Raw genomic sequence first — 19,959 nt, 5'->3', positions numbered from 1 at the left:
CTCTCCTGGTGCTCATTGGGTGTTTCTATCCATGCCCTAACCAAAGTGTCTAGACGTTATTGTTTCAGGTGGCCCCTCAACCCGCTTTCCAGAGCAGCGTCTGTGTCATAGTGGTTTTTCTGCCTGCAAGTAGTAGTTGCTCAGATAAACCCTCTATTGAACTCAGTAATAATAGCACCAAATAAAGCTCTGTATTTGCATAGATTATTTTAAAAACCATCTTAACAGTTTTTAAGTGTCCAGTTCAATAGTATTAAGTACATTCACACTGTTGTGCAATCAATCTCCAGAACTCTTTCCATCTTGCAAAACTGAAATTCTGTACCCACAAACAACAAACAACTCCCTAATCCTTCCTCCCTCCAGCCCCTGACGCCCACCATTCTGCTTTCTGTCTGTGATTTTGATTGCTCTCGGTCCCTCATATAAATGGAATCAAACAGTATTTGTCTTTCTGTGATTGGCTTGCTTCACCTAGCATAAGATCCTTGAGATTCATCTATATTGTTGCACTTGTCAGAATTCCTTTCCTTCTTAAGGCTGATAGTATTCCATTTATGTGTGTAACACATTGTTTATTCATCTGGTGATGGACACTTGGGTTGCTTCCACCTTTTGGCTATTGTGAATAACGCTGCTGTGAACAGGGGTGTACAAAAGTCTCTTTGAGATTCTGTTTTCAGTTCTTTTGTATGTATACCCAGACGTGGGATTCCTGGATCATATAGTGTTCCATTTTTGATTTTTTGAGGAACCTCTAGACTGCTTTCCTAGTGGTTGCATCAGCATACCTTCCCAGCAACAGTGCCCAAGTGCTCTAGTTTCTCCACAGCCTTACTAGCTTTGAGCTTTTTTGGTTATAGCCACCTGATGGATATAAAGTGGATACACAGTTTCTTGGCACCTCCTTCTAAGTGTCCACTGTGTTCCTTTTTCTTGGGGCTGCCTGGGTCCCCATGTCCTGTCCTCCATCTGGGTCTGTGTGAGGTGCACTCTGGGAGCATGTGTGTTCCCTGTGACACCTCCATTCCGTGGAACTCACATGCTTCACGTTTGTACTTTCATCATCCGGGGGCACAACGGCTCCTTCATGCTGCAGTCATTTCAGAGTGAAGATGTTCAAAACTCAGGCAAGTCCCCTTGGGTCAGGAGTGAAGGTCAAGCAGTGGTGAATACATTATTAATATCACAGTGGTGGGTTTTAGATTTGTTCTTTGAAGCAGTCAAACTGTTTATTTTTAAAGTGAAGTGAGAGTTGCTCAGTTGTGTCTGACTCTTTGCAACCCCATGGACTATAGTCCATGGAATTCTCCAGGCCAGAATACTGGAGTGGGTAGCCTTTCCCTTCTCCAGGGGGTCTTCCCAACCCAGGGATCGAACCCAGGTCTTCCACATTGCAGGTGGATTCTTTACCAGCTGAGCCACAAGGGAAGCCCAAGAATACTGGAGTGGGTAGCCTATTCCTTCTCCAGCAGATCTTCCTGACCCATGTATCAAACCGGGGTCTCCTGCATTACAGGTGAATTCTTTACCAACTGAGCTATCAGGGAAGCCCTGATTTTTTTTTTTAATGCCACGTGAAGTCATACACCATGGCAAACAAACAAAAAACCCCAATATAGCACAGGGAGCTATATTCAATATCTGGTGATAAACTATAATCGAAAAGAATATGAATATGTATAATTGAATCACTTTGCTATACTGCAGAAATTAACACAATGTTGTAAATCAGTCATGTCATTAAAATTGTTTTCAGTTGTTTAAAAAATGCCACCTAACACATTATGTTGTGTTGATATGTTGATATGAAACCAGTGGAAGGGGCGCGGTTCTCTTCGGGATGGTTGGGACCTCTGGCATGTCCCTGGCTACTCTGAAGCACGCCCCTCACCCTCCAGATACAAGCACAAGGTGAAGTCGCCATTGTAAACACACAGGCAGCACAACGTGCATATATAACCCCAGACCCGGATGCTGAAAGTGTCTCAGGCATTTACGTCAGCTTCTTACTTCCCACAGGATACTCACCGTGACCATTCTGGCTCTCTGTCTTCCAAGTCCTGGGAATGCACAGGTAAGATTTTTATTACTTGTCATGAAGTATGTTAAAAAGCAGGCTGAGGGTGTCCAGCCATGCATTTTAGAATCCTAGGATCTTGTCGTTTACCTGAACCAAGCTCTTCATTGTACAGAGGTTAAGGCTGGGGCTCAGGGAAGCTGAGACTTGGGGCAGCTGGTGCAGTTTATAAGTGGCAGGGCTGGGACCTTGGTGTCCTGATTTTCCATCCAAGACTCTTATAATCAGATCATGCTGCCTCATTTGTGTTCGCTGGGGGGTCTTGAGTTATTGCAAGTGCTAAAAACTCAAGCATGTTCTAGTGTTTCTGGGCAGTGGTGCTTCTCTATTCTCCCCGTGTTGCCCGTGGTGGGCAGAGGAAGGGTGACTCAGCTCCCAACCAGTGAAGACCCGGCTCTGGCCCAGACCCCTGGGAAGAGTGTGAAGGGGATCTTAAGCTTGTGGGGGGGCTATGTGGAGAAGTCTGCACCATCCCTGACTTTACAAAGTGATGTTTGTGTCAGCCCTTGAGAAATGTGGGCAGATCCCTCCTAAGGAGCTCAGGGCAGCCTTTCTGCATCTCCAGCTCAGAAATGAGAGAAGCCCTACCTCTGAGCAGGCCTGAGGGGCCACGTAGTCAAGTGGAAATGCACATGCATGTGCACGAACATATAGAAGACAGGACAAAATCACCAACACAGCCCCTCTAACTGTTGGTTACAGCTGTGTACACCAGAGCCCTGAAACGGGACCAACCAAACTCTCACTGAGCAGACGGATGCTCTCCCAGACTTTCAGGGTCTAGAAAGGAGATCTTAGAATTTCAATTCACATTTGTTTTGATCACATCCTTTAAATGTTTTTTCAAAATTAAGAATTTTGAAATAGATTTCATTGGTGGTGGAAAGAATCTTGAGAAAAGTAGCAAAGATTTAATTTTTTGATGTGGGCCATTTTTTAAAAGTCTTTATTGGATTTGTTACAGTATTGTTTCTGTTTTATGTTTCATTTTTTTCGGCCACAAGGCATATGGGAACTTGGCTCCCTGACCAGGAAATAAACCCACACGGCCTGTCTTGGAAGGCAAGGCCCCAACCACTGGACCACCAGGGAAGTCCCACCAAAGACTTTCAGGCCTTGGAAAGGCCTTGGCAATCTCCAGTATAGCTCTGTGGTGACAGTTGACATCTAGATCCAGAGAGGGCCGTGTTTATAATATAGTGTTTGTTGAATTATAGGCACGTTAGGCACATTAACAATTTAGTCTTTACAACCACTCAGATGTAAGTACTATCATCCCCATTTTACAGATGAGAAAACTGAGGCATAGAAAAGTTATGCAGTGAGTAGGGGCTGGAGTGAAACTTGGAAGCCAGTCAGTAGACTCGAACCCATACCTGCACTTAGCAAACGAGGGTTGAGACTTAACTTTATGGCACAGCCTCCTGGCTCATTCATTGCATTTCTTTTGCCCCAAGGCCCTAAGACACCTGAACCCACTCCCAGGAATGCAGCTGAATCTGTCATCTTCACACATCAACCCATAGCTCAGGGAAGTTTAACTCCCCCCAAACCATAGGGAAGGCCAGGGAAGAAGCCCTCATAGGCAAAACCACACCTCCTTGACTTATTCCTGTAACATGTCAGCTCTAAAGGCTGATTGTTGAGCCCATGAGATTTTTCTAAATGGATGAAGTTGTAACTCAAGTTGTATGTGAAGCCTGCAACCCTCGGGGGCTGTTGAGACCTGGCTATCTCTGGAAGCTTCTTTGTGTAATTGTCTTCCTGAGGTTAAAATGGAAGAATTTCCCCAATTCTGTTTCTCTTAGAAAACTGACTACATCACTGTATAGATTTATTTTATACACAGACCCTGTAATCAGGTACAAGATTCCAGAGGGGCCAAAAAACTCATGCTGGGCACTGGAAAGGAGTTAAATAGCCCCCAAAGAAAGAGAGTAGTTGCCCTTAAAGCAATAATATTCTCTCCCAGGAAGGGGTGAGTACAGGGCAAGCCTCGCTGGGCACATCAGATGTGATTAGTATTGCTCTTCATTAACTAGAGCAGGAAAAAGCCCCAATAACCATTTGCTAAAAATGGGCATTTTGACACAATGATGCAGGAGCTTAAAAAGTGAGGCTAGGTGTAAAATGATTATTAAAAAAGAATACCTAAAAAGGGACAAAAAGCGGTTATAACACAGATGTTGGTATTACAAATGCCTTGTTTCTTTACCCATTTCCTGTACTTTCTGTGATACAGTTAGAATACTTCTATAGTTAAAAAAAAAAAAAAAGAAAGTGAAATGACCTGCCCTTTTTCTCTTCCTTCCCGCAGCAACAATGCACGAATGGCTTTGACCTGGACCGCTCGTCAGGACAGTGTTTAGGTATGAGGCCCTGCAGGTCCTTCGCCGGGTGGGGGTGCAGCCGCAGCTCCAGCGCAGGGCCGTTTCTCTCTCAGCTGTTGTTCAGTATTGGCAAGTCTGTATCAGCCTTGCCCACAGAAATGGGCAGAAACAGTGCCACGGGATGGTTGAAATCAATGACCGTCTTCCGCTGGTCACCTTCTTTGTGCCCAGCACTGGTAAGCCCTGTGCGACAGGGCGAAGATGAGGAAGACTTGACTGCTGTCCTCAGGGAGCTCTCGATCTGTGTCAGTTTCCCCGGACTGCCTTTACAAATTGCCACAAACTTAGGGGCTTACACAGTACAACTATATGATCTTACAGATGTGCAGGTCAAAAGCCTGATGGGGGCTTCTACCAGGCTAACACTGAAGTGTTTTCAGGGCCTTGTTCCTTTCTGGAGACTTGAGGGAAGAATCCATTTCCTGCTCATGCATGGTGCTGGCAGAATCCAGTTTCTTTTTTCTTTTATTTTGATTACGATATAATTGACATACGATAGCGTCCAAGTTTAAGGTGTACGGTGTGTTGACTCGATCCACTTATGTATTCCAGTGTGATGACCATCATTAGCTTAGAGCTCACACCTCCCTCCTGTCACATAATTACCTCTTTTTTTCTGTGGTGAGAACATTCAGGATTTATTTTCAGCATTTTTCGAGTATACAATATGGTATTGTTCATAATACAATACTGTGCATTAGTTCCTTAGAACTGATCTTCTAGCTGGCAGTTTGTACCATTTACATCTCATCTCTCCCACCCCCAAGCCCCTGATGACAACCATTCTACTCTCTGTTTCTGTAAGTTTGGCTTTTCTGGATTCTACATATAAGTGATATCTTGTAGCATTTGTCTTTCTCTGTTTGCCTAAATTCATGTAGCATAATGTCCTCAAAGTCCATCCATGTTGTGGCAAATGGCAGCTTTTCCTTCTTCCTCATGACTGAATAATATTCATATGATTATTATTAATATTATATTATTCATATGATGATAATATTAATTGACAATAATAATAACACATCTGTCTGTTATGAACTTTATCTATTGATGTGCACGTTTTGGGTGTTTCCATAATTTGGCTATCCTGAATAAATGCTTCAATCAACATAGCAGTACAGATATCTCTTTAAGATTCTATTTTCATTTCCTTTGGATATATACCCAAAGTTGGAATTGCTGGATTGTATGGTATTTCTAGTTCTAATTTTTGGAGGGACCTCCACACTGTATTCCACAGTGGCTGCACTGATTTACATTCCGCAGAATTCCATTTCTTGCGGCTGTAGGACTGATGGCCCCGTTTCCTTGCTGGCTGTCAGCTGAAGGCCTCTCTCAGTTTCTAGAGGCCACCTTCTGCCTTGGCCTCTTCGCCAACAAGTTAAGTCCCTCACATGTTTCTAATCACATCTCTTTCTGTTGCCTCATCTCACTGACCAATCCTTCTTCCTCTTCTTCCACTTTTAAGGATTTGTATGATTTCCCTGGGCCCACCCAGATAATCCCAGATAATCCTCTCATCTCAAGGTCTTCTGATTAGCTTTAAATCCGTTCTGTGAGTGCATGCATGCTCAGTCACTCAGTTGTGTCTGACTCCTTGGAATTGCAGCTCTGTGGACTATAGCCCTCCAGGCTCCTCTATCCATGGAATTTTCCAGCCAAGAGTACTGGAGTGGATTGCCATTTCCTCCTCCAGGAGATCCTTACGAACCAGGGATTGAACCCACATCTTCTGAGTCTCCTGCATTAACAGGCAGATTCTTTTACCATTGAGCCACCTGGAAACCCTTAAATTCACTCCATCCATGCCTAATTCCTCTTTGTCCTGTAACCTAATGTAGTCACAGGTTCCAAGTGAGTGAGTGAAAGTCGCTCAGTTGTGTCTGACTCTTTGCAACCCCATGGACTATACAGTCCATGGAATTCTCTAGACCAGAATACTGGAGTGGGTAGCCTTTCCCTTCTCCAGGGGATCTTCCCAACCCAGGGATCAAACCCAGGTCTCCTGCATTGCGGGCGGATTCTTTACCAGCTGAGCCAACAGCAGGGACACAGGTTCCAAGGAGGACAATTTAGGGCTCTTCTCCTTGCACGCCATCTAGTGGGGGTGGTCGACCTAGGCAGAGTGAACTGTACAGAGTGGAATAAAGTCATTGCCAAGATGAGGTGATCTCTGCAGAAGTAGGGGAGAGAGTGATGCCTTCTGTCTGCGGCCAATAAAGAAAGCCTTCATGGAGGTCACATTTGAGTCGGGTGTTGAAGGATGAACAAGATCCCGAGAAATAGCATCCCAAGTGGTAGGAACAGCATCAGCAAAGACCAGGGAGACAGTCAGAGCATAGAACAGCATGCTGTGGACGAAGCATAGCGTATAGAAAAAGAACACGGCTCCCACCTTGGGGGGATATTTACCTTTTAAATTATATTTGCTTTAGGCCAAATCATTTGTAATCTCTGAGCTTAGGGTTGAAAAGAATGATGGGTGGTGAGGAACAAAACCATAACTTGCAAGCTCCAGGCTCCCACTTTGACTTAAAGTGAAGGGGCGTGAGGATGCACCAATGGATGCAGAGCAGGATGACAGCCGTCTTCCCTGGCCCCCCGGTTTTAATGGTGACTTCAGGCTTACAGCTAGAAAATGGAGCTCCATGTTTCCCTTTCCTGAGGGGGTAGTTGGCATGAGTCTCTCAGAGGAGGTGGCAGGGGTGAGCTGTCAGGATTCAGGGCCCTCCCCCACAGCCTCTGGTCCCACGGAGAACAGACTCCCCAAGGTTGGTGAGAAGCCCCAGTGTGTGGGGTCAGGTCAGCTGCTCCTGCTGGGAACCCAGTCCAGGCCTCCTCTGTCCCCGGCCCAGCAAGGCTGATTTTCTAGAGAACCTACCCCCGCCCCAAACCCCACCCCCAACTCCAGACACAACAAACACAGCACCAGCCTGGCTGGAAACGGGCCCTGTTTGCTGGCACTGCGTGAGCTGACTCTCAAGTAGGTCTCCACTTTCCTAACAAGTAACTCACTCTTGGCCAAGCCTTGTCTTTCTGGACGCAAGGGCCTCATTCTCCCTGCCTAGCTGTTATTTGGAGGAGAATTGAGTACAATGATGAGGCCCATCCTAGTGTTTCCTGAGTGTCGTATGGACACACCAGAGTACCTGAGATGCTTTTGGGTGATACATCCACAGAAAAACACTCTTTATTTTAATAGTTTTATATTTTATTTTTATTCTTACCTTCTATTTTTCATAATTGATAGTGTTTTTTTCCATTTGCTGTCATCATGTAAAGATGAAAAAAATATGCTCCCTTGGGTTTACAATGTGGATTCATTTAGAGAAAAGTGTTAAGCATGTGGGGCTTCCCTGATGACTCAGTAAGAATCTGCCTGCAGTGCAGAAGACGCAGGAGATGTGGGTTCGATCCCTGAGTCAGGAAGATCCCCTGGAGGAGGAAATGGTAACCCACTCTGGTGTTCTTGCCTGGAACATCTCGCGGACGGAGGAGCCTGGCGGTTTATAGTCCATGGGGTTGCAAAGAGTTGGACAGGACTGAACACATGATGGATTGGTTAACTGGATCAAGTATGTGACAGTCCAGGCTGGTAGCTATAGCCCAGACATCGTGAAGGGGGTATTTGATGACTTGTCAATTTGATTCAATTCAGCTAATATTTGGGTAGTACCTGATGGTGATGAGCCAGGCACTGCCCTACGTATTTGGGAGCAGATGCTGGTAAATCATGGTTGGGGTCCTTCCTGGTGCTGTCAGTACAGAGCTCTGCTTCAGTTTGCACCATGTGGCTGAGGGGCTGCTAACGCCTGTCCTTTCTGTGGCCTTGCAGATGTTGACGAGTGCCGGACCATCCCTGAGGCCTGCCGAGGAGACATGATGTGTGTCAACCAAAACGGCGGGTATTTGTGCATCCCCCGAACGAACCCCGTGTACCGAGGGCCCTACTCCAACCCCTACTCAAACCCCTACTCAGCTTCTTACCCAGCAGCTGCACCCCCGCTGTCAGCTCCAAACTACCCCACCATCTCCAGGCCTCTTATATGCCGCTTTGGATACCAGATGGATGAAAGCAACCAGTGTGTGGGTGAGTAGCCGAGCTTCCTAGGCTTCCTCTACGCTGGCAAAGCCACGTTCCTGTCCAGCAAGTCCAGCCCAAGGTCGTCTCCAGAAAGCCACTTTGTCTTTGCTTTATGTTCATCTATGTATTCACCTATCTATCTTATCTATCATCTACATATTTATTATTTATCTGTCTTTCAATTGTATCTAACATCCATCTATTTGAAGACCAAGCTCATGTTTTTTCTCTGTTCAATAACAAATATATTCGGTCAAACATACTGAGTGAATCCCAGAGAGAGGATCTAAAGATCTAAAAAGGACCAGCTTTCTAGAGCCTTCGGCATCACACACCATTGAATGGAATGTTTGCTCCTGAAAGAAAAGAAGCCTTGAGGGACAAGGCCAATTGTTCTGGAAAGAAAGTGGGTTCCTTGGGTGGGGACCAGTCTTTTGACCAACCGGAACCTTGTAGATGGGAGCTCATAGTGTGAGTGGATCCTGGGGAAGAAGATGCTATATGCCATGAGGTCCCCAGGCTGTTGGCAAGTGTTGTGATGGTGCCTGGGGGAGTGCTGGAGCTCTGTGGGCCAGTGTGGCTTTCGTGGAGGGTTACCCAGTATCCCCACTCATCGCTTAAGCTTTGGTTGGACCAAAACTTTGCAACTGTTTCCAGCATTGGAAGGTGGGTCTAGAGTGATGATCGCTCCAAAGTTTTTTAATCATATGCTCCATCTGCAAAATCTTTTTGAACCTGGACCCTTATTACATGCATGTTTATAACTTACATACACATCCTGTTAGTGTCATATGGTTTGAGGAGTGTAAAGCATATGTGAAACGTAGAAAATTTTAAAGAATGTGATCAAAATAAAATATGAATTGAAATTCTAATATTTCCTTCCTGTGCCCTGAAAGTTTGCGAGACCATCAGGATACTTAATGAGATTGATGTTGGTCCCATTCCAGGGCTCTGAAGGTGGTGGTGTAACCTACTGCCGGGGAGGTTGTGTTGGTGATTTTGTCGTGTCTTCTATATGACCATGCAAATGAGTGTGCATTTTCATTTGACTACATGGAAATAATATGCAAACAAAGTGTCTTTCAGAGCCAAAGGGAAAATTGGATATGCCTTGTCCAGACTTCTCTATTCTTACTGATCTCAAGATGTGTATGTGTGTGTGAGAGAGAGAGAGGGACAAGCAGCTGACTGATGGTCACGCTGAATGTAGATGAGTGTTAAGGAAAAAGAACACAGGACCCAATCAAGTCACAGACTGAAGCACTGGTGGGGAAGATAGTAATGTACTTCCTTATGACTACTAGGACAATAGACGATTGTAACTGAAAGGGACTTTAACAATCTTTACCCACAGCCTCTTCATTCTATAAAAATGAGGATGTGGACTCCACCAAGAGAGGTAATTACAAAGGTAGCATGGAGGTCCTACTCTGCTGACGGCCAGCCTACATTTTCCTCACTCGCCTAGGTGACTGCTCTCATTTGGTAGAAGAGGAATGATCTGGAAGAAAAGGCAGAGAAAGAGAGTTGAGGGGCGGGGAGCTGCTCTTCAGGATGTCCTGTGGGGCTGGAGAAGCCGCGGGACCACGTGCACATCTTGAAGTGAGGAAGGGGTTGTCAGGACCCTGTGAGTCACTCCAGGATTTCAGGGCGGGGCAGGTCTCGGGTGGCAGTCCCGCAGACCCCTTCAGGGGAACAGCTGGGAACTCCAATGCGCCCCCTCCCCTCACAGCCCTCTTCCCAGGATCCCAGCACTGGAGAGTAAGCACGCGGCTGGGAACCCTATTCATCTCCCGGTCCCTGTGACGTCAGGCACTTTTACGGCCTCCAACCTGTCTCACGGGAGATGCGGAGCCTCATAATGGCCCTTTTGTAAGGAGAATACAATCCAGGAACCCTAGCGAGGACTGGCACAGGGCCGTCCACGTCCAGAAGTTCAGCCTTATGTATTCATAAGTCCCAGGTTCCTCCCCGCCTCCCTTCACCCCACCCCGCCTTTCCTGGTTTACACTGGTTCTTCTGGGCATTGTGAGAGGGGACGTCAGAGGGAGGAGGCCCCAGGAGGGATGAGAGAGGCGGGGCCTGGGAACAGGCCACAGGGAAGCAGCTTGGCTGGGGCGGGGGCGGGGGCGGGGGCGGGGCGGGGCGGGGGAGGGGCGGGGGCGGGGGCGGGGTGGGGGTGGGTGGGAAGGAACCGAAGGAACCCAGAGTGGGTATTGCTGGGAAAAGAGGAGGTGAGGGGGTGAATGTAGGTCTGATCCTGAGGAGGAAGCTAGAGTGAGTGGCCTGTGATGTGGAGAATTGGAAAGTGTTTCTGAAACTTGGGTATTCTTTTTTTTTTTTTTAATGTATTTATTTCTTTGGCTTAGCAGGGTCTTAATTGCAGCAAGCACGGACGTTAAGCTGCGGCATGCAAACTCTTAGCTGTGACGCGTGGCATCTAGTTCCTTGACCAGGAATGGAACTTGGTCCCCCTACATTGGGAGCAGAGTCTTAGCCACTGGACCACCAAGGAATCCCTCTTTTTTTTTTTTAGCTTTGATATTGGATTGTAGTTGATTAGCCGTGTTGTGATAGTTTCAGGTGTGTATGTATCTATTGCTTTTCAAACTTGGATGTTGTGGGAGAGGAGGACCACATCTCCAAGGGGCCTCTCCTCCTCCTCCTCAACGCAGAAAATGCTCAACAACAGTAACAGCAGCAGCAGTAGTAATAATAGCAAGCACACGATGCTGTGTGCTAGGATCCTTACCAGAATGAACATGTTGAATCCTCACCACAACCCTGTACAGCAGGACTGTTGTTATTCTCGTGGCCCTGATGCTCAGAGAGGTTAAGAATCTGTCTAAGGTCATACAGCAGGTGGGGGCTGACCCAGGGTTTGAATCCATTCAGGCTCTGGATGAGGAAACTGAGGCTGAACAAGGTCAAGGTTCAAGCCTCAAAGGAGTCAGTCCTGGAGCCCTGATGAAAAACTAGGACTTTTTCTTGCCTTTTTTTTTTTTTTTTTGGTAAATAAATTTTTGTTCTGTAAAACTTTGAACCTAGACAAAAGCAGAGAAAACATAGTGAACACTCACCTACTTGTCACTCAGTTTGGGAATTGTCAATATAGACCCACTCTTGTTTCTTCTTTACCCTGACCAAGTGGATCAATTTAAAGCAAATATCAGGTATCAAATCGTTCTATCCTTAAATACTTCAGAATGTATCTATCTCTAAGAGGTAAAGCTTCTTTAAAAAATAATAGCCACAATACCATTGTAAACCTACAGAAATTAACAATAATTCCTTTTTATCATTTAATATCCAGATAGAGTTCATATTTTTGTGATTCTTTCATAAATGTCCTTTTTTTCTTTTTTTTTAGAATCAGATCCAAGTAAGGTCTACAAATTACATTTGATGAACAACTCTCTTAACGGCTTCTTAATCTTTTTTGTCTCTTTCGCACTTATTTGTTGAAGAGGCTGAGTCGTCTGTCCTGTAGAATTTCCTGCATTTGAGATCTTGCTTGTTGTGTTCTTGGAGTGGTATTTAGCATATTTCTTCATCCTGTCTATTTTTCTGTAAACTGGTAATAGTTAGACCTAGAGGCTTGATCCAATTTAAGTTTAAATTTTGGGCCAGTTGTTTTCTAGGTACTGTCCTTGCTCTTCTTTCCATGTCCAGGTTTCTGCACATAAACTGTAAGTGAGTCCAGCTTAAAGAAGCAAGTGGACACTTTCACTGAGGTTTGCTCCTTCTGGGTTTTGGACCCACTTCCAAGACAGCGATTTCCCTCCTTGTCCTCTGTCTCTGCAGGCTGGGCAGGGCCAGGCTCGGAGCCCAGGTCCCCTGAGCCTCTGAGTTGCCTTCTTGACCCCTCTGTTTTCTGTTCTACTTGGGAGATCCCTAGACCCTGCTCCTTCTGGAACAAAGTTTGGCCTCAGGTTTGAGTCAGCAGGCCCCTAGATGTAAACCTGGATCACTCAGGGCCTTTGCAGGCTGAGTGAACAGTGACACAAGAATTACATGAACCAAGAAAGTGTTGTGTCATCCAGAAAACCGGCATCTTGGCTTCGGGATACTCAGCACCAGGGCAGCCTGTATGAGGGTAGTGGGACCCGTGGCTGGTTAAAGTGTGTCCCTTGGATCCTGGCCCCTTGGGGGAGATGATGGTCAGCATCTCAGAGATTGGAGAACCAGACGGACTTGGTTAATCGGCAAGGAGGATGGAACTGGTGCATGAAAGGCAGGATGCTGTGGGGCTAACAGGGTTGATGCTGAGGACTCAGGGAGGGGTGAGCTAAGCTGAGTGGTTGGGGCACCCAGAATATGAACCCCTACTCAGGAACCATCACGCTGCCCCTGAGAATAGGACTTTTGGCTAAGGTCCCTCATGTTGATGCCACTCTTTTAGGCGTATCTGTTTCCTTTGAGGCTTAACTTGTCACCTCTCTGGGTGGACATTCTTCATTCTGGCTTTGCTAATCAACTTGGCTCTGTGGCCAAACTAGGGGCTCCACCAATAACTAATGCTCATGAGACATTTCGCAATTGAGAAAGCAGCCTTTTACTAGACCCACACTGCCCCAGGGACTACAGGAATTCCTCTGGTCATTTGTGGAGTTACAAGCAATATCTTTATTCTTCCTTCTGGCCCAGGGTTTTCTCATTGATCAAAGCGCCTGAGCAGGCAGAGAGGAACACATATGGATCCTTTGGGAAGATGAATGGCGTTGGCCTGAAGCGTTCTCTTGAGTTATTTTTCCTGAAAGTCAGCCAACATGTAGTCAATCCCTGTTTATAGAACACCTCTTCGGTGCCAGGCTCTGGCTTAGGCGCTGAGGGGGGCAGGGAGTCTGGGCACAGCCATGGGACTGTCTTCAGAGCTTAGCATGAAGGAAGGGAGATTAGTCACGGAAAAAGCAGCTGAAATACTTGGCGGCCTCTGATAGGTTCCTGAGATTTTTCGAAGATAAGGCAGAGACAGGAAAAGGCTCTGTTTCCTGGAGTGGAGAGGGCTGGGACTTGGAAGCCATTCAGGCCTTGATACTCACCTTGGTTTGGCTACTTCCTAGCTATGAGACTGGGGCCTCAGTTTCTTCATCTGTAAAATGGGTACAACAATGCCTATTTCACAGATAACATGTGAAAATATCTCACCCAGTGTCTGCATAGAGTATCACTCGGTAAATGTTAATTGAGAAAAGAAAGATTCTCAGGTCTTGAGATGATAACTTATAGAGAGTCATCAAGTCTGAAAATGTATTAAGTGCCTTAATTTTTTTTTTTAATTGATATCTGGTCTTCTTTTTTCTTTTGCAAGGAAGCTTTAATCTTTATAACTTAATTTATTTAATGTCTTAGGCCAGGCTGTGTGTGGCATGCAGGATCTTAGTTCCCCGATCAGGGATTGAATCTGTACTCAGTGGTTAAAGGAGAAGTCTTAACCACTGGACCACCAGGGAAGACCCAAGGTCCTAATTCTTGAAAACCTTTAAAATGACTTAAAACTGAGCTTGGTACTCACTCACCTTGCAGACTTTGTTGGGCTTTGCCCAGTTTAGCACTTTATGAGACTTCAGTCAGATTGTGCTTTGAGATGCTGGTGAACCCTGAATTTATTTAATTGTGAAACAAAACAAACTACCCAGCTGATAAGACAAGGGCAGGAGTGCTTGGATGGGGCAGCTCCTGCATGCTTTTCTTCATATTTTCAAAAATACAGGTTTGAAACCAAGTCCTCAGGATGAGACCAGGAGGGGAGCACAGGAAGCTGAGACCACTGGGCTCTTTAGCTGCTGGATTGGGACCAGACCAGGCAGGCCCAGGGAGGAGGGGACCCAGATGGAAGCAGGACACAGATTTGTTCAGATGTCCCTGTGAACTGGGCCTTAGGAAGCCTGTTCATGTGCAGCCCCTGCACTCAGGTTGTCCCGTCTTGCTTCAAATCTTTCCTAGTCACTGGCTGGGGTAGTGAGCAAGCATTGTCACCTCTCTGAACCTGTTTTTCCATCTGTAAACTGGGATGACAGTATCAATTATTAGTAGAGGATATTTGTGAGATTTCACTGAGATAGTTCACATAACTTGTCTAGCATGGAGGCTGGCTTTCTGTAAAGGTTAATAACAGTTGTTATACTGTTTTGGGTGCGTCAGATCTTATCATTCTGTGATGAATTCTGCTACTCCATATTCCTAGTCTTGTTATTCTGCTATTGTTTATTCTTTCCTCTGGGAGTTAGACTTACAAGCAGGAATAGAGATGCCGGTGTAGAGAAATGGGCATGTGAACAGTAGGGGAAGGAAAGGGTGGGATGAACTGGGAGAGTAGTGTTGACATTTATACCCTACCATGCAGAAAATATATAGCTAGTGGGGAGCTGTCGTATAGCACAGAGAGGTCAGCTTGGTGCTCTGTGAGGACCTAGAGGGGTGAGATGGGGAGAGTGGTGGTGGAAGGGAGGCTCAAGAGGGAAGGGCCATGTGTATATGCAGAGCGGGTTCACTTCGTTATGCAGCAGAAACAGCGACAGCAAGGAAAGAGTACAGGTCTTTTAGAGCATGAAGGGTTGAATTCTTCCACTTTCGGTGGCAGGAATTGGCATTACTTGTGCTTCCAAGGGGAATTCAGCAGAGATGGGACTCCAGGAGGGTGTCCAGAACAGCTCTTCTCGCATACAAATGTGCCCCAGAGTCACCTATGGGGAAAATCTGACGTGGCAGGGTCTACTGTGGGGCCTGAGGCCCCACATTTTGCAGAAACTCCTGGATGATGAGATGCTGCTGGTCCAGGGAAGCTACCATCCATCTGTCTACCCTTAGATAGGCCTGCATTTAAAGAAAGGTAGAAACTTTATTTTTAATGTAATTCCCATATTCGAATTTGTTAGAAGAATGTTTTATTTTTGTTGAAAAACAAAAACAAAAAGCCCCAAAGAAATGTTTTTAAAGCCTAAATTGAAGCATCATGTTGTAGCGGTAAAGTTAGGACATCGGTAAGAAATGTTCTCTGATCCCAGATCAGCTATGTATTAGCTGTGTGATATTAAGAAAGTCACTTGGCTTCTCTGACCTAAGGTTTATTATCTGTAAAAAGCAGGGATTAGGGGTCTTACTATGGGATCTGTGGATAGAATTTAGCAGATCGGTTTTATCTTTTTTTTTCCCTACTAACTTCTAATGAAATTTAACATTTTCTGCCTTTATATAGGCAATAAACCACAGAACACTTAACAATACCTGTGGCAGTACTGACAAGAGAAACACAGATATTTATACATCACATTAGAGCTGTACCAGTTATTCTGACACACTTTGAAGATCTTGATGTATTTTGAAATAGTCCCACTTGCCATCACTGCAAAATTGTGGGAGATACTAGACCTACTGCCCACCTTGTCATTTCTAAGATATATTATACATTTGTTTAAAAAATATTTTGATAACTTTTAGTATTATTGGTTTCTTTCATAATCCTATGAATATAATTTATGCAATTAAAAGCATTACTCTGAGAAACGGGTCCATGGCTTCACTGGTCTGCAAAACACATGTCCTAGACCAGATGATTTCTTCAATTCCTGGTCCTTAGGGAAGATGATGGTTATGTCCAGACAGCCTGGGTTTTCTGTTAACTCGTTCCCACCTGGATTGCTTGTAACGCGGTCCTTCTCTACTTGTATGTTTCAACCAGCCCACGTACTCAGTGACATCTTCTGCTGGGACCGTGCCAGTCCTCCATTTGTGAGGAAGCCCGACCTACCCACAGCTGGAGCTGGCTGCAGGGACTGGCCTAGGTGAGGCCTAGGGGACCTCACCCTGACCGCAGTGAGGTCAGGGCAGCGGCTGGCCTCGGGGCTGGACGGGAACTCTCCGGGCCTTTGTGTGTGTGGTAGGCACTTCCCTGCTGCCTAGCATGGCCATTTTCTCAATGAACCACAACTTTTTCTTGGCTCTCACCTTATGTTCCTTGGTCTGGTCCTGTTCCTTTTCATCATGTTCCATTCTGGGATTAGCCAGTTGTGTGTGAAGGGCAGGCGGTGTTGCAGGAGGATGGAGAAGCTCTGAGCCGCAGCAGCTCCAGCCCCGCTGTGGCTGTTTCTGGCGAAAGCGAGTGTAAGGCCAGGTCTCCAGCGAGCCCTGCTGCAGGGCAGGAGGGCACGAGGTTGCAGTCACCTTCTGGGGCCAGGGCCGAGTGGACCATTGCAGCCTGTTTAGCCACATGTGTTTGAAATTAGTAGGAGGTGCCTGGTACTGTGGTTCTCAAAGAAGTTCAGCGGTTCCCGATATGTAGAAAGATGATTGTACCTCCTCTTTCGTCGTCGAGGCAGGTTATAGATTTCTTTGCAAAGATGCCTCTGATGAAGTGGGGTGAGCACACCACTGGACACCCGGGAGCAGAGCTGCTCGCAGAGGTTCTCTGCTCGCCTCGCAGCTTCTGCCGGAGCTCTGTGTGGCTCTGATCTGCGTGTGTGGGCGGGGTCCACAGGGCATGTGTGCGGCTCCGACACCCAGTGTGATGCAAGAAACAGCGAGCTGGGAACTCTTTGTGCTGTTAGGAACGGATCAGATGAAATAAAGAAGGGAAAATGCCATATGAAAGCAAAGAATTCGTGTTGTAGAGAGTGTATGCATGTGTACAAGGAAACTGATTCAAGCCATAAGGGAGGAATCACGTTTAATGCTGCCGACAGCAGCATCCTCATGTAAATACCGTCTGATAGGCCCAAGTTATATCTGCTGTTATGCCAAGAAAGGGGATCTTTGTGTTCTCAGAGGCCTGGAGGGACTGGGTGACAGGCTGGGGAGTGGTGGAGGGCAGTGTGATGTGTGGGGAAAGTGTGGGCTTTCGATTCAGAGATGCTGGGGTTCAAATGCCACCCCCAGTGCAGGTGCCTGGCTCCGAGCTATAAACCCTTTGAGAGACCTCTCCTCCTGATGGGACGGGAGTGCTTACCCTGTGGAGTTGGTTTTAGCAAAGGATGTGCTGTCTACGCCCCCCCAAACAATTGCTGCTGTCTGTAACTCCCACCACCCTCTCCACAGAGGAGCAGCCCGTCTGTCGCATCACCTCTAGCCAATCCCTGCCCAGCACATGGACAGGCAAGTGGCTCCTGCTCACTGGTGGCTTATCCCAGGTGGGCAGCTGTCAGGAGAGAAAGGGAGGGAAACCGCCTTTGCATTTGTAACCATGTGCTGATGCTTCTTCCCAGCTCCACTCTGATCCCTGCTCAGCCAAAGAGTCTGCCCTTGAGTCATTCTCTGGGGCTCTCTTACCTCTGGGGGTGCCGAGGGGCCAGATGGGCATACTCGTTCTCTTTCTTCGGCTGCCAGCCTCTCTGGACACGTGGACACGCTGACAGAAAGACAGACTCCAGACCACACTGCCCCGGGAGGCGGTGGCTAGGCAGTGCTGGTGGGCTGGGCTGACCCATCACCTACAGACCCCTGAGTCAGATGATCTTCGAGCAGGCTGGGTGGTCTCCTGCTTTAGGGCAGAAAGGCTAGGCTTCCTGGCAGCCTCCAGATATGCGACAGAGGGCAGGCAGGAGTCCACGTGCTCTCACCAGGACGTGGGTGTTGGAAGTTGAGACAGTGTTGGGGCTTCCTTGGATACAGCCGCTGCACCAGCATCCACTGTTTACCCTCAGCATCTGGCAGTGTGAATTCTCAACAAGCTGTGCTGTGCTTAGTCACTCAGTCATGTCTGACCCTTTGCGACCTCATGGACTGTAGCCCGCCAGGCTCTTCTGTCCATGGGGATTCTCTAGGCAAGAGCACTGGAGTGGGTTGCCATGCCCTCCTCTCTCAGCAAGCTATTGGCAACTAGTGAATGGATGAGTGACGGGATGAATAGAAGGAAAGCGTGGGCACCGTTCAACCCAGGTGACTGGGGGGACCTTCACTCACTTCCACATTTGGTCTCTCATCACCCCCTCAAAGCACGCCCCTTAAATGACTCCCACTGTGCTGGATGCCAAAGGGGGACCAGGATGACCAAGCGTCTCTGTCCCTTGAGTGCCAGCACCGTGTTCACGGCGTGTGCCCCCACCCAGCATGCTTCACTGGACCACTGGCACTTGGCAAGCATTGAACTGAATTGAATTTGCACTGTAGCTGAGGGGCTGATGGGAAAAGATCTTGTGAAGAATCATCTGCTCAGATTGACTTACCAAGAGAGCTTACCTCTACCATCCTTTCTTCCCTGGGCTATGCTAGGAAAAATCTGTGATAAGCTGTGCTCTCCTTGGAGCCAGGGCTTTGTTTCTCTGCCCTGGGAGGGACTGGCTTTCAGGGATCCACTTCTAGCCAGAATCAGCTCCTCGCACAACTCCAAGGGGCGCCATTCAGTTGTGTGGCCCTGCCATTGGCATCCTCTGGAGCCCAACAAGCAACGGGAGGCTCCTATTTGTCTTGGAAACAGAGGTGCATGCTTGGGGAAGGGTCCCCGGGCCATCTCCTTGGGGGCTGGCAGGGAAAGGACATTCACAGGATTCCTTCCCTCCAGAGGGCCTCAGACATCAGACTGGATGTTAAGGACTGACCTCCCATTCCCCTCGGCTTGTCGGAGCTGGGCCAGAGGGGAGATGGGGACAGCCAGTGCTGGGCCCTGCCCCAGGCAGCCAGCATCGACAGGCTCCAGGGGACGGCGGGTGGGTCGAGGCTGGGAGACGGTGAGGCGTGGGGGACTTGTCAGTGTGAACTGACTTTCCTTCAAACTAAAACGTTTGCAGAAACCCAGCCAGAGTTGATTTATGAGTCCCACATATTTCACAGATCTTAACACATCCCCCAGGAATCAATGAGGTCAGACAGAACAGACTTTGCATCCGGAATCAGTATGAAATTGGCATCTTCAACAGTTCCCGTGGGAAGCAGGGGATAATAATTTAAGGGAGATTATATTAATATTGCAAAGGCACAAAAATCCCAGACTCAGCTTCATTCCCACTGGGGAGAAAGACAATCATCTGTTTTCTGCATCTGAGCTGGGTGAGGGGTGGCCACCTCTGCCGGGGCCACTGTGAGCAAAGTGAAGCATGATGGGATGCCAGCACCACGGCAGACGATGAACTCAGTGCCAGCCACAGTGACCACAGCCTCCCGCACTGTGTCTGGCGCGTGCTCCATAACTGTGATAAATAGATATTTGTGATTATGTATTTAACATCTCTATGTCCAGCAGGAACTTTCTGTCCTGTTCACCTTGTATTTTTAGTGCTTGATAAATATTTGCTTAAAACTCAACATTCAAAAAACTAAGATTGTGGCGTCTGGTCCCATCACTTCACGGCAAATAGAAGGGAAAAAAGTAGAAGCAGTGACTGATTTTATTTTCTTAGGCTCCAAAATCACTGTGGAATGGTGACTGCAGTCATGAAATTAAATGACGCTTGCTCCTTGGAAGGAAAGCT

General features: G+C 47.1%; 1 protein-coding gene across 2 annotated transcripts in view; it reads left to right on the top strand.

The window, feature by feature from the left end:
- FBLN5 (fibulin 5) overlaps positions 1 to 19,959 on the top strand; it is a 92,588-nt gene that overhangs the window by 2,357 nt on the left and 70,272 nt on the right. For both annotated transcript variants that reach the window (XM_018066211.1, XM_005695319.3), the window contains 3 exons: positions 2,023 to 2,077; positions 4,398 to 4,449; positions 8,306 to 8,560. In XM_018066211.1, coding sequence (XP_017921700.1) covers positions 2,023 to 2,077; positions 4,398 to 4,449; positions 8,306 to 8,560 — 362 coding nt within the window. The remainder of the gene's footprint in view (positions 1 to 2,022; positions 2,078 to 4,397; positions 4,450 to 8,305; positions 8,561 to 19,959) is intronic.

This window comes from Capra hircus, chromosome 21, assembly GCF_001704415.2.
Source record: "Capra hircus breed San Clemente chromosome 21, ASM170441v1, whole genome shotgun sequence".
In the NCBI taxonomy this organism is placed as follows: domain Eukaryota; kingdom Metazoa; phylum Chordata; class Mammalia; order Artiodactyla; family Bovidae; genus Capra; species Capra hircus.
The sequence above is the reverse complement of the archived record's forward strand: the minus strand, read 5'-3'. Positions and strand labels throughout refer to the sequence as shown.